The sequence below is a fragment of the Mustela nigripes genome, chromosome 13 (assembly GCF_022355385.1).
Source record: "Mustela nigripes isolate SB6536 chromosome 13, MUSNIG.SB6536, whole genome shotgun sequence".
Classification (NCBI taxonomy): Eukaryota; Metazoa; Chordata; class Mammalia; order Carnivora; family Mustelidae; genus Mustela; species Mustela nigripes.
The window spans coordinates 97879741-97893377 of record NC_081569.1 but is presented as its reverse complement, the minus strand read 5'-3'; the positions used below and the strand labels follow the sequence as shown (position 1 = coordinate 97893377).

Sequence of the window (13637 nt, the reverse complement as noted above, 5' to 3'; positions counted from 1 at the left end):
CAATTCATTACATCACCCTGTGCTCATCGTGGCAAGTGCACGCCTTAATCCGCATCACCTGTTTAACCCATTGCCCCACCCCCAGCCCATCTCCCCTCTGGTAACCGTTAGTTTGTCTCCTGTAATTAAGAGTCTAAGGGTCTGTTTTTTGGTTTTTCTCTTTATCTTCATTCATTTGTTCTGTTTCTTTAAGTTTTATATATAAGTGAAATCATATGGTATTTGTCTTTCTCTGACTCACTTATTTCACTTAGCATTACATTCTCTAGATCCATCCATGTTGCAAAGGGCAAGATTTCATTCTCTTTGTGACCGAATAATATTCCATTATATATGGATACCACTTCATTATCCATTCATCTTTCAGTGGACACTTGTGTTGCTTCCATAATTTGGCTGTTGTAAATAATGCTGCAATAAACATAGGGATGTATGTATCCCTTTGATTTAGGGTTTTTGTATTCTTGGGTAAATACCCAGTGGTAGAATTGGATCATACGGTAGTTCTATTTTTAATTTTTTGAGACACCTCCCTACTGTTTTCCATGATGGCTGCACCAGTTTGCTTTCCCACCAGCAGTGCACGAGGGTTCCTTTTCTCTACATGCTCACCAACACTTGTTTCTTACGTTTTTGATTTTAGCCATTTTGATAGGTGTGAGGCAATACCTCATCGTGGTTTTAATTTGCATTTCCCTGATGATGAGTGATGTTGAGCATCTTTTTATGTGTCTGTCAGCCACCTGGATATCTTCTTTGGAAAAATATCTCTTTGTGTCTTCTTCCCATATTTAACTGGATCATTTTTCTTTTTGGTGTCGAGTTGTATAGGTCTTTGTATATTTTCAATACTAACTCTTTCTCAGGTAAGTCATTTGCATGTATCTTCTCCCATCCAGTCAGTTGTCTTTTAGTTCTGTTGATTGTTTCCTTTGCTTTACAGAAGCTTTTTATTTTGATATAGTCAAATAAACAAAAACAAAAACAAAAGTTTGATAAAAATAAACAAAAAGTTTATTTTCGCTTTTGTTGCCCTTGCCTCAGGAGACACAAACAGAAGAATGTTGCTGTGGTACATGTCAGAGAAATTACTGCCTGTGCTCTCTTCTAGGACTTTTATGGTTTCGGGTCTCACATTTAGATCTCTAATCTATTTTGAGCCTTTTTTGTGTGTATGGTGTAAGAAAGTGGCATAGATATTAAAATTGTTAGATCTTCTTGTTGGACAGACCCTTTGAGTATGATATAGTGTCCTCCCTCATCTCTTATTATAGTCTTTGGCTTAAAATCTAATTTATCTGATAGAAGGACACCCCCCTCACTTTAAATCTGGGGGTATCTTTGGGTCTAAAATGAGTTTCTAATAGAGAGCATATCAATTTTTTTTAATCCATTCTGACACCCTGTGTCTTTTGATTGGGCATTTAGCCTATTTACATTCAGGGTAACTATAGAAAGATACAAATTTAGTGCCATTATATTGCCTGTAAGGTGACTATTACTGTATATTGTCTCTATTCCTTTCTGGCTTACTACTTTTGGGCTCTCTCTCTTTGCTTAGAGGACCCCTTTTAATATTTCCTGTAGGGCTGGTTTGGTGTTTGCAAATTCTTTTAATTTTTGTTTGTCCTGGAAGCTTTTTATCTCTCTTTCTATTTTCAGTGATAGCCCAGCTGGATACAGTATTCTTGGCTGCATGTTTTTCTCATTTAGTGCTCTGAATATATCATGCCAGTTCTTTCTGGCCTGCCAGGTCTCTGTGGATAAGTCTGCTGCTAATCTAATATTTTTAACATTATATGTTTCAGACTTCTTGTCCTGGGCTGCTTACAGGATTTTCTTTGTCGCTAAGACTAGTAAATTTTACTATTAGATGACGGAGTGTGGACCTATTTTTATTGATTTTGAGGGGTATTCTCTGTGCCTCCTGGATTTTGATGCTTGTTCTTTTTACCACATTAGGGAAATTCTCTACTATAATTTGCTCCAGTATACTTTCTGTCCCTCTCTCCCTTTCTTCTTCTTCTGGAATCCCAATCATTCTAATATTGTTTTGTCTTATGATATCACTTCTCTCTCGAATTCTCCCCATGTGGTCTAGTAGTTGTTTGCTCAGCTTCTTTATTCCCTGTCATTTGGTCTTCTGTATCAATAATTCTCTTTTCTGCCTCACTTATCTTAGCAGTAAGAGCCTCCATACTTGATTGCACCTCTTTTGATTTTAATACCTTTTTTTATTAATACCTTTTTTGATTTCAGCTTGGTTAGATTTTAGTTCTTTTATTTCTCCAGAAAGGGATTTTATTTATCCAGACAGGGTTTCTCTAATATCCTCCATGCTTTTTTCAAGCCCAGCTAGCTCCTTGAGAATTGTCATTCTGAACTCTAGTTCTGACATATTACCAATGTCTGTATTGATTAAGTCCCTAGCCATCAGTACTGCCTCTTTGTTCTTTTTTTCTTGTGGTGAGTTTTTCCGCCTTGTCATTTTAACCAGATAAGAATATATAAACGAGAGAATTAAGTACTAAAAGGGTGACAAAGACCCCAGAGAAATGTATGTTAACCATATAAGAAGAGAACCTAAACTGGAGGGAGAAGTAAGGGGTTAAAAAGAAATAAATTAAAAAAAAAATATATATATATATATACCTATATAGATAGATGGATAGATTAGATTAGATTAGACTGGTGAATAGAACAGAGCCACCCACTTAATTTTGGGTATATTTTGGTCTCTTAGAAGAAACTACCTCCCAAAATTTTAAAGAAAAAAAAATTTATATATATACAAAAATAAGGGTAAACACGATGAAGGGATGGAATATGACTGTAAAGATGAAAGGTTTTTAAAAATTCTAAAAAAAGAATTGTAAGATATGTTGGTTGGAGAAAGAAGAAAAAAAGGGCAAGGGAGAGAATGTGCTCAAGCTGGAGACTAGAACAAAGCCATGTGCTAGATCTAGGGTATATTTTGATCTATTAGAATAAATTGTGTCCCAAAGTTTTTTAGGAAAAAAAAAAACCTATATGTATACAAAAAATAAGGTTAAATACAATGAAGGATAAAATATGACTATGATAATGATGACTTAAAAATATTATTTTGGAAGGTATTAAGATAAACTAGTTAAAAAAACGTTAAAAGAGGAAGGAGGAAAAGTTTAAAAATTAGAATACTAAAAAAATAAAAAAAAATTAATTTAACTTTGCAAGACTAAAGAATAATGGGGAGAAAGCCATGAATTCCATGCATTGCTTTCCCCTAGCTTTGGAGTTCCACTGTTTTCCTTGATCAGTGAGCTTGGTCTTGTTCTTGCTGATCTTTTGGGGGAGGGGCCTATTGTAGTGATTCTCAAATGTCTTTGTGTGAGGTGGAATTGCACTGCCCTTGCCACGGGCAAGGCTAAGTAATCTGCTTGGGCTCACTCTCAGGAGCTTTTGTTCCCTGAATGCTTTCTGTAGAGCTCTGGAGGAAGGGAATGAAAATGGTGGCCTCCCAGTCTCTGGCCCAGAGGAGCTGAGAGCTTGGGTCCCCACTCCTCAGTGTGCCCTCAGAAAAAAAAGGGGTCAGTCAGTCTGGTCTCCCTGGTCTCTGGCTGCACTCTGGACTCACTTGGCCTGTGACCGAGAGGTTTTGTCTCTGGCACACGGCCCCGTTCGGAGTCTCCAAACCCAGCAGATTCTTGCTTCTGGTGAGTCTCCCTGGATCTGCCACATGTGGGGTCCCTGCTCAAAGAACAGTGGTCCACTGTCTCATGGATCATGGTTTAAGGTAACCCTAAGCTGAGAGGTCACTCTTTGGCTCTGTCCCTGTAGTCAGCTTCCCTACTCTGATATCACACTTAGACACCCCCAGTCTTCCTGTAACCCTGAGGGTCCTGAGACCACACTGTCCCCATGAGGCCTCCACCCCTGCTTAGCCTCTACAGCAATGTGCCTCAGTGGAGCAGACTTCTAAAAGTTCCAGTTTTGTGCTCCACTCCTCCCACATTTGCTGGGAGCCGGCTCCTCCCTCCCATGGTCTATCTTCCCGTCTCCTCAGATTCACTTCTCTGCACGTCCTACCTTTCAGAAGGTGGTCTATTTTCTGTTCTTAGAATTGCTGCTCTTCTTCTCTTCTATCTCTTATTGAGTTAGTAGGTGTTCAGAATGGTTTGATAACTATCTAGCTGAACTCCTGAGACCTGATGTCATTTCAATCCGCTACTCCTCCGCCATGTTGCCTCTCCTCCTGGAATTCTTAATTTCTTCTTCTGCCACTTCATTATTAGTATAAAAATGCAAGACTTCTGTATACTTATTTATCTATCCCATGATTTTAATGGATTTGTCAGTTCTAGTAGTTTTTCTGTGGAGTCTAGGGTTTTCTATATGTAATATGATGTCTTCTGGAAATAGTGAAGGTTTTTCTTCTTCCTTAGCAATTTGGATGCCTTTTGTTGTTGTCTGATTGCTGTAACTAGGACTTCCAGTATTATGTTGAATAAAAGTGGTGAGAGTGGGCATTCTTATCTTGTTCCTGACTTTAGGGGAAGAGCTTTTAGGTTTTCAGCATTGAGTATGATGTTAGCTATTAAGATTTTATTTATTTCTTCAAGAGAGAGAACATGAGCAGGGGGCATCAGGGAAAGGGGAGAGGGAGAGGGAACAGTTCCCCACTGAGAAGGGAGCTGGTTGCTGGGGTTGATCCCAGAACCCTGAGATCATGAGCTAAGCCCAAGGCAAGCACTTAATTAACTTAACCACCCAGACACCCCTCCATCTCTTCACTTTCAATCTATGTGTGTCCTTATGTCCAAAGTACGCATCTTGTAGAGAGCGTATAGATTATTGTTTATTTATATATATTTATTTATATCTTATTTTTTTAATCCATTCCATCACCCTATGTCTTTTGATTTGAATGTTTAGTCCATTTACATTCAGAATAATTATTGATAGGTATGTACATATTGCCATTTTGCTACTTGTTTTATGGTTGTTTCTGTAGTTTTTCTTTGTTCCTTTCCTGTTTTCTTCTTACGTTTGTTTTTGCATATCTATTACTGGTTTTTGATTTGTGGTTATCATTAGGTTTTATTTAACATCTTATGTATATAGCAGTGTCTATTAAGTTGATAGCTGCTTAAGTATGAACCTATTCTTTACTCCCCCCACCAACATTTTAGGTATGTGGTATCATATTTCACATTCTTTGATTTTATAGATCCCTTGACTGATTTTTTTTTTAATATTTCATTTATTTGAGAGAGAAAGAACATGAACAGAGGAAAGGGGGCAGAGAGAGCAGGTGGTAGGGGAGAAGCTGGCTCTCCACTGAGCAGGGAGCCCAACATGGGGCTCAATCCCAGGACCCTGGGATCATGATCTGAGCTAAAGGCAGATGTATAACCAACTGAGCCATCCGGGTGCACCCCCTTGACTGATTTTTATAGATGTACTTATTTATTGTATTTATTGCTTTTGTGCTTCCTACTTTTCTTACTCCTACTTATGTTCATTCCTTTCCACTCAAAGAATCCTTTTTAACATTTCCCATAGGGCTGGTTTAGTGGTCACGAATTCCTTTAACTTTTGTTTGTCTGGAAAACCCTTTCTCTCTCCTTCTTCTCTGAATAATTTTTTTTTTCAGCACTTTGAATATATCATGCCACTCTCTTCCAGACTGCAGAGTTTCTGCTGTAAATCAGCTCACAGCCTTATGGGGTTTCCCTTGTATATAACTATTTTCTTTTCTCTTGCTGCTTTTAAATTTCTCTCTTTATCACTACTTTTTGCCATTTTAATTACTGTGTGTTTGGGGGTAGACCTCCTTGGATTGATCTTGTTGGGGGCTCTCTGTGAATCCTAGATCTGGATTTCTTTTTTTTTTTTTTTTTTTTTTAAAGATTTATTTATTTTGACAGAGAGAAATCACAAGTAGACAGAGAGGCAGCCAGAGAGAGAGAGAGAGTAGCAAGCTCCCTGCTGAGCAGAGAGCCCGATGCGGGACTCGATCCCAGGACCCTGAGATCATGACCTGAGCCGAAGGCAGCGGCTTAATCCACTGAGCCACCCAGGCGCCCTAGATCTGGATTTCTGTTTCCTTGACCAGATTTGGAAAGTTTTCAGCTGTTATTTCTTCAAATAAAATTTCTGCCCCCTTATCTTAGTCTTCTTCTGGAATCCTTATAATATGAATGTTACTACACTTGATGGTGTCACTGAATTCCATGTCTATTTTCATTTACTATTTTTTTCTCTCTCATGTTCACAATTACTTTACAGTACTCTGTCCTCCAGATAGCTAATCCCGTCTTCTACTTCTTCTCATCTATTTATTCTAGCTAATGTATTTTTAATTTCAGTTATTAAGTTCTCCATCTCTGGTTCATTTTTATATTTTCTTTCCCTTTGTTAAGGATCTCATTGAGGTCCTGCACTCTTCTCAACTCCTGTGAGTATCTTAAGACCATTACTGTAAAAACTCTATCAGACATATTACATTACTTATCTCCATTTTGTTTAGGTCTCATGCTCTGATTTTATCCTGTCCCTTCATTTGGGACATTTCCTCTGTCCCCCATTTTGCCTAACTTTCTGTGTCTTTTTCTGTGTGTTGAGAAAGTCAACTACATCTCCTGCTCTTAAAAGTAGTGGCCTCATGAAGAAGAGTTCAGCAGTGCCCTAGAGTGCAGAGTCCCCTGTTCACCAGAACCTGGTGCTTCAGGGGTGTCTTCTATGCATATCACATGCACTCTGCTATTGTAGCTGAGCCCCTTTTCCCCTTCAATCCAGTTGTCTGCAGTGGTTCTCTTTGCCTTTTGTGGGCACAGTTTGGTTCTTGTGTTGTGCAGGAGCCAGGCTGGGGCTGCTGAGTGGAATCAGAACAGGCATTTGCCAGAGCTGTAGTCCCAACAAAGTGCAGGGCACTCTCCCTATGCCAAGCCCTGAGAAGCTTTTATTGGCGGGCAGTGCTTGTAGACAGACCAGCTGTCTGCCCCCTGGCCCGTTGTTGGGGCTGCAGTCTGATTGTTGCATGTAGTTATATTCCCCTCTCACTCCATGGAGCAGGAGTCACTTTGGAGTGGTGGTGCCCCCTTTTGCGGCTACTAGCACACTGCTAGGTTTCTGGCCCCACTTTGGATGGACTCCCGCTAAGAGCACATTGTAGGGGACAGGACCATAGGAGGACACAGGGGCAGGGTGGGCAGTGTCAGCCAGGTTTGCACAGGTCTGCTGTGGGAGGGGACCTGGAGGGGACCTGGAGGTGGTGGGACATATCTGCAGATGACCTGGGGGCCCGGGCACACTGTTAGCAAGTTAAGTAGCAAGTGTTGGCCTAGCATTTGTTTCCACAGGTGTCTACATGGCTAAGCTGGGGGACAGGGAAGGGAAACAGTGGCCCACAGCTCCTTTGTTCCTGAAGAGGTCTCCTAAAGTTCCCTGCCCATCCAGCATATGCTTTGAGATGAGTAAACACATCTCCCTCCAGTATACCCCCGGTGTATTTCAAACTATGGCTTCTATACTGTAACTGCCTGGGTTGCTTGCTGTGCTGTCTCTTTAAGGCCAGGGACTCAGTTTCCTGTTGCTCTCCCCCTTCTCTCAGAGCCAAGCCTGCTGATTTTTTTTAAAGTCCCAGGTGGTAAGCCTCACTGATTGTAAGAACTCAAAAAATTCAATCCCTCTGGTTTTCAAGCCAGATATTAGGAGGATTCATCTGCCCCATGTGGGCTCCAGTGTAAGGGTGTTTTTCTACCGTCTCTATGCCAGCAGCATCCCTCCTTCCTACACACAGTCCCATGGGTTCATTTAACTCCCAACCACATCTCTATCCTTCCCACCTTCTTTAATGTGACTTCTTCTCCAGATTTAGCTCTGGACAGATGGTTTTCTCAGTAATTTACATTGATGTGGGTGTTATCTAGCTGTATCTGTGGCACAAAGTGAGGTTAGGGTCTTCCTACTCTGCCGTTTTCCCTGTAAGTCACCTGTCTAGTGTATTGTTAATCACACCCACTAATGGAACATTTTTCTTATCACCCACTCTCTCATCCCACAGGTATGAGGCAAAAGAATATTACGAGGCACTTCCAGAGCTGAAACTGGCCATTGACCAAATTGACAATGGCTTCTTCTCTCCCCAGCAGCCTGACCTCTTCAAAGATGTAATCAACATGCTATTTTATTATGACAGGTGAGTTCCCACAAGAAGATCGTGCTATTTGGGCCATGAAAAGGGGATAAGAACATCTAAACCAACTACAGTGCCTCTGTGTAATTAGCATAGGTCTGTGATTTGAGAAGCTAATCTACACTTGAAAAATCAGATAGTCTCTACTAACTATACTAGGAAGGTTTAAGAATAAGACCCACAAATCTGGGATTCTTTTTCTCTTTCCTGGTACACCCAGCTTTCAAGTGCATCCATATGTTGACATTCTTACATGTGGGAAGAACCATATAAATGTTGAAGGCTGGTTAAAACTCTAATGAATAGAAATGTAAGTTTGGTAAACCAGCCATGCCTGACATTACACAAAAAAGAATTTATCAAGGGGAGGGTGCACTTGGATGGCTCAGTCAGTTAAGCATCCGACTCTTGGTTTTAGTTCAAGTCATAGTCTTAGGGTCCTGAGATCAAACCTTACATCAGGCTCTGTGCTCAACCCAGAGTCTGCTTGGTATTCTCTCCCTTCCCCTCCCTCCCCCTTTCCCCCCCGCCCTGCTCATGTTTGCATGCTCTCTCTCTCTCTCTCTCTCAAATAAATAAATCTTAAAAAAGCAAAAGATAATTCTAGGTGGAATCTTAGCACATATATTTTAATGAAGCTTTTTGTTATTTTGTTTTTTCCTTCTAATCACAAAAAAACAGGTTTAAAGTTTTTGCAGACTATGAAGCCTATGTCAAGTGTCAAGAAAAAGTCAGCCAGCTGTACATGGTGAGTACACTGCCAAGACCATAAACGAGACCAGTTTACTACGGTTAAAATTTTTGTTTCTTTTATTAAATCTAAATAACAGGGCCCCATTAACCAATCCAAAAAGAGAAGTGAGGCTACTGTCCAGGATATTCAGACCTTATGTTCTGGTAGAACCATATCTAGTCCCCCCAAAATGCATAGAACAGAGTAAATTAAAGTTAGTGGTTGTCAGCCAGCAGGGGCAGTACTCGAGTCAAGCTGAGTGGCTGACTACCTGCCTCCAAGAACTCAAAGACGGAAAGAAAACGGTTAACTCCAGCTCTTTCCTCTTGATCTCCACTTGTATTTGTGTGTAGAATGGCTCCAGAGGAAAAGAAATATAAAGGAAGCAGGAAAGGAAAATATGACCAAGGGCAAGGACAAGTGTGAATGCCAGTTTTGTACAATGGATCTCTTTTGCTAAATCTATGGCCCAAATCCAAAGATGCCCATCTCAAAGCCCAGGATTTGGTTCAATCTTTCCTGTTCATTAGTGCTAATTGCAGTTTTTACTCATAACAATTATCATATTGTTATGCTTAGAAACATGTTGAGAAGTCTATTCATTATCCATTTAAATTGTTTACTTTCTTCTTATTTAGAAGGTTTTCAAAGTTTAAATAAACGAATTTTAGACTCTGTGATACAGTACCTTATGGCATAATCATAGTTTCAGTTTTTCTTTTAAATTTTCATAATACATGGCTAATGGCTTTGAGTGATGGTCTGGTATTTTTCTTTTTTTTAAGATTTATTTAATTTTTTGAGTGAGAGAGAGTGGGGGTGAGGGGGTGAGGCAGAGGGACAGGGGGAGAGAAGCTGAAGCAGACTCCAAGCTGAGTGCAGAGCCAGATGCAGGACTTGATCTCACAACCCTGAGATTGTGACTGAGCCAAAACCAAGAGTCGGATGCACCATCCAGGCACCAATGTTCTGGCCATTTTTAACCAACTTTTAGAGTTCTTTTAAAAATCATGAGGGTATGAAATAAATAGCTTCTTATATTACTTTACATAATTATAAAATTTGGATAGAATATTTTTTTTCAAGGATAAGGCCTTAATTGATCCTGTTTTGAAACCCTAGTAGAGTATTTGGAATTCAGTGTAAATCAGCTGGGGTGTCTACCTTCAGAAAGAACAAGAAAGGAGAAGTAGGTCAATAAACTGTCCCATTACATTGTTCCCCTGAACAACAACTAACATTCTAGAGTCGTGTTTTTCACACGATGATGTAAGCCACAGATTAAATCTCTTGACACAGCATCTAGCAGATAATGAACAGTAGTCCCTTCCTTCCCCTCTAGTTTAAAGGGAGGTGAAATTTAAAAAAATAAAGCATGGGAATATGGTTTGCATGCCAAAATATTGTAACCATAGCAATAATTATCAATTAGGGAATTTACATCCATGGTTACTCTTAAAATGAAAAATACTCTTTTTCCTTCTTAAGAGAAATACACTCTAAGAAGGAGAAAAAGCATGATCTACCCTCTCTAGCTCTAAGCTGTGAAACAAGTGTATTTATGACTCACTACAACTGTATCCTGTCATTTTTCCCCATGAAATGTGCTTGGATATGCTTGGCCTAGTGTTCGTCATAAAGTTGGATGGGCGCTCAGGCCATAGGCCATATGTATGTGTTCTTTACAGAATCCAAAGGCCTGGAACACAATGGTACTCAAAAATATAGCTGCTGCAGGGAAATTCTCTAGTGACCGAACAATTAAGGAATATGCCAGGGACATCTGGAACATGGAGCCTTCAGATCTCAAGATTTCCCTATCCAATGAATCTAGCAATGGGGTGAACAAAGACAATGGAAAGTAAGTTGTAAAACGTCTCGAGAAAAAAAAAGAATAACTTCTTACTGGATTTAAACCCTTTTACAACATTCTTTGATTTTTGTTTTATTTTGTTAGCTAATAATCTGGTTAGGAATTTCTGGGAATTGGGAGGGCAAGTGTATGACTGTATTCGGGCTAAAAATAAAGTATCAATTTACAAGGGCTACATGAGTGCCAAAACTTGTTATTTGATGGTAGATTGAGAGGCATGCTAGGACTTTCTCCAGGGCTATTCAAAAAGCTAGAAGATACTTGGAACTTTTTAATGCCATTTAAATTAACTAAAACACAAATTACTTAACTACATTATAGCACCATTCTTACCCTGTTAAGTCCCAACTAAAGACCACCTTGTTCACAGCCCCAGGATGTTTGGTAACCACACATTTTTAGAAGGGATCCAAATTTTACCAAATTCTGATAATCTACAATGAGATTGCAGTTTGTTCCTCAAAGTAGACTACAAGCTAAATGAGAACTTTCAATAACGCCCAACATCCATGCTTTCCCTAAAATGGCAAGTGACTTGTAGAAATGTCAGTGACTTCAGCTCATCCAAGCAGCCCAGTACAACTTTACATCAAAAATCTGCATCGTGGGTGGTGTCTGGACCAAGTCTTCACTGCAGATTTCTGGTACTCTCAGACCTCATGCCCACTGCTCACTCAGGAACTCTCTGCAAAAAAAGGACCTAGGTCAGCTCACATGCTTTCTCCACTTCCTGGTATAAGTAAAGCCAGAGTAGCCCTAATTGCCTTTAAGAGAAGGATTTAGCAAATCATTTAGCATTTAGCAAATCAGCTCTTACCTCACAGTGTTTAGTAGTGTGGGGCTTCTACAGAGGAAGTTGTGTTGGAAACCAGGGGGAAAGACCACCATCTTGACCCTCTCTTTGTTCCTGTAAGCATTGTGTGCAATTTCATAGAGCTGCATGGGACAGAAAGATAGAGACTCAAAGGCTGACCATCAAAGGTGGTCAGTTTAATTTTCCTCAAAGGGTACAGAAACAGCCAACCTGGGGACTTAGTCCCATTAAGTCAGAGATAAGGGACTCTTCTACCACCCTTCCCCAACTGCCAGTGTTGGCTGCCTCTACAGCTAAGGAACTAAAAGCTGCACAGCTAAGGAACACTGACAGAACCTCATCCTTCTCTTGCCAACGCCCTCCCTGCAAGCGGACAGGAACTGCGACAGACCCACTCTATTTGTCTAAAAGAAAAGAAACTGAATCCCACTTTTGAGCCACAATGGGAGAGACTACATGGAGGTTGATGCAGCTGCCTGGGATTTTCTCTACCCTTGTAGATCCACACATATGTGTTCAGATCAGGAGCCAGGATCCACCACAAACACTCCTTCAAGCTCCGCAGCATAGCACACTGATGCAGAACATATAAACCATAAGCATAGCCATTGAGGGGCATACAGAATCCCTTATAATGTCAGAGACCCTCCTGTGGGATCTAATCTCAAAGTCTGGCTAAATGAGAAAATGGTGCAACACATATGGTATGTTTCAGGCAGCACTGAGCTCTTCGTTTACCTTCTTTCCAAACTCCAAAGGCACCGTCTTGTCATCCTCACCATGTATGATGAGAAGGGGAGAAGACAGGAATTTAACACTAGGCACAAGTAGAAGAAAAGCATTCAGTTAAAGAATTATAGGTTGGGATTTCTCTTCTTCTAAGTTAAAGCTTTAGTAAAACATGAAATTTGCCTCAAAGTATAAGATCTCTCTTTCTTCTCCTCCCAGGAATGACAACTTCATACGTAATAAACTTCATATAGTAACTGTTTTTTTCTTCCAGGCAAGATTATCTCTCTCTTGTTGACTCACATAATTTAATTAGGTATTTAATTAATTTATTTCTGTATGATTTTTTTAATAAGAAGAAAAATACTAAAAACACTCAATTTGTACAGTTAAAAGAACCTCATCTTTTTCCTTATTCTACCTTATTTCATAATATTTGGCATATTTTAACTAAAAGATTAGATCGAAGAAATGAAACAACTCAAAACTCAAAAATAGCAAGAACTACCATAGGACTAAAGAGAACTCTTTGTAGCAATGCATTTACTTTTCCCTATAAATGTACAGATGGACACACGATTAACAGGATTAATCAGCTTCCTCGTCAACCTCCTAGTCTGGTAATTCAGAAAGGCTATGACATGAAGAAGACTTGTTCTTCATTTTAACTTGCTCAAACAAAACTTCCCAAATTCTGGTATGCATCTGTCCTGTCACAGTGACTCACAGTTACTCCTGAGAAGTTTAGATCCTTCAAGTGTGTCTACATAAAGTACTGATAACAACCGCCCATTTGGAGGCACTCTTAAAATCAGCTGTGAGGGGCTAACTTGCCAAATTCTGGTCATTGGACTTGCTGTTGGGTCAAAAGGCTGAATGGTGAGTGGGTTTTGGTTACATGGGGAACAAGGCCTAGAAGTCAGGGATCCCCCAAGGGACATTAGACTAGACCCTCTCAGAGCACTTTTAAAGGGTCCTGTAGACTCTAAATCTACAACCCCCTTTATGACTTAAGAGAAAGTATCGACTTCATAAGTCATCAAGTTAGACATGAGGAAAATATCAAAAACTAAAAATCTGTGGACACGTTACCTCAAAGTTTAGTGCCCATCTAAGAATTCTTATCTACACATTCAGTAAGTCTCATGATAGTTACCCCCCAGAATCCCCTAAATATAGTAAAAATGGACATCTTTTCATCATTAGCTTACTTTTCATCATTAGGGAAGACTATTTTGTCTTTTCTCAGGGCATCCATAAGCGCGCGTAAAAATCCTGGAAGTTTCCGGTAAATCTGTTTTTTAAAAAG

The 13637-nt window shown here is 39.8% G+C and overlaps 2 protein-coding genes across 2 annotated transcripts in view; one reads left to right on the top strand and one right to left on the bottom strand.

Annotated features, from left to right (window-relative positions):
- PYGL (glycogen phosphorylase L) overlaps positions 1-10958 on the top strand; it is a 40761-nt gene extending 29803 nt beyond the window's left edge. Inside the window, exons 18-20 of the mRNA XM_059373175.1 lie at positions 8048-8182; positions 8861-8927; positions 10601-10958. Coding sequence (XP_059229158.1) covers positions 8048-8182; positions 8861-8927; positions 10601-10777 — 379 coding nt within the window. The 3' untranslated portion in view covers positions 10778-10958. The remainder of the gene's footprint in view (positions 1-8047; positions 8183-8860; positions 8928-10600) is intronic.
- A 91-nt stretch (positions 10959-11049) lies between these two features.
- The window catches only part of ABHD12B (abhydrolase domain containing 12B), a 29425-nt gene continuing 26837 nt past the window's right edge, over positions 11050-13637 (bottom strand). The window contains exons 10-13 of the mRNA XM_059373176.1: positions 13540-13622; positions 12338-12416; positions 11603-11721; positions 11050-11470 (exon numbers count right to left, since the gene is read on the bottom strand). Of these exons, the coding sequence (XP_059229159.1) occupies positions 11443-11470; positions 11603-11721; positions 12338-12416; positions 13540-13622 (309 nt within the window). The 3' untranslated portion in view covers positions 11050-11442. The remainder of the gene's footprint in view (positions 11471-11602; positions 11722-12337; positions 12417-13539; positions 13623-13637) is intronic.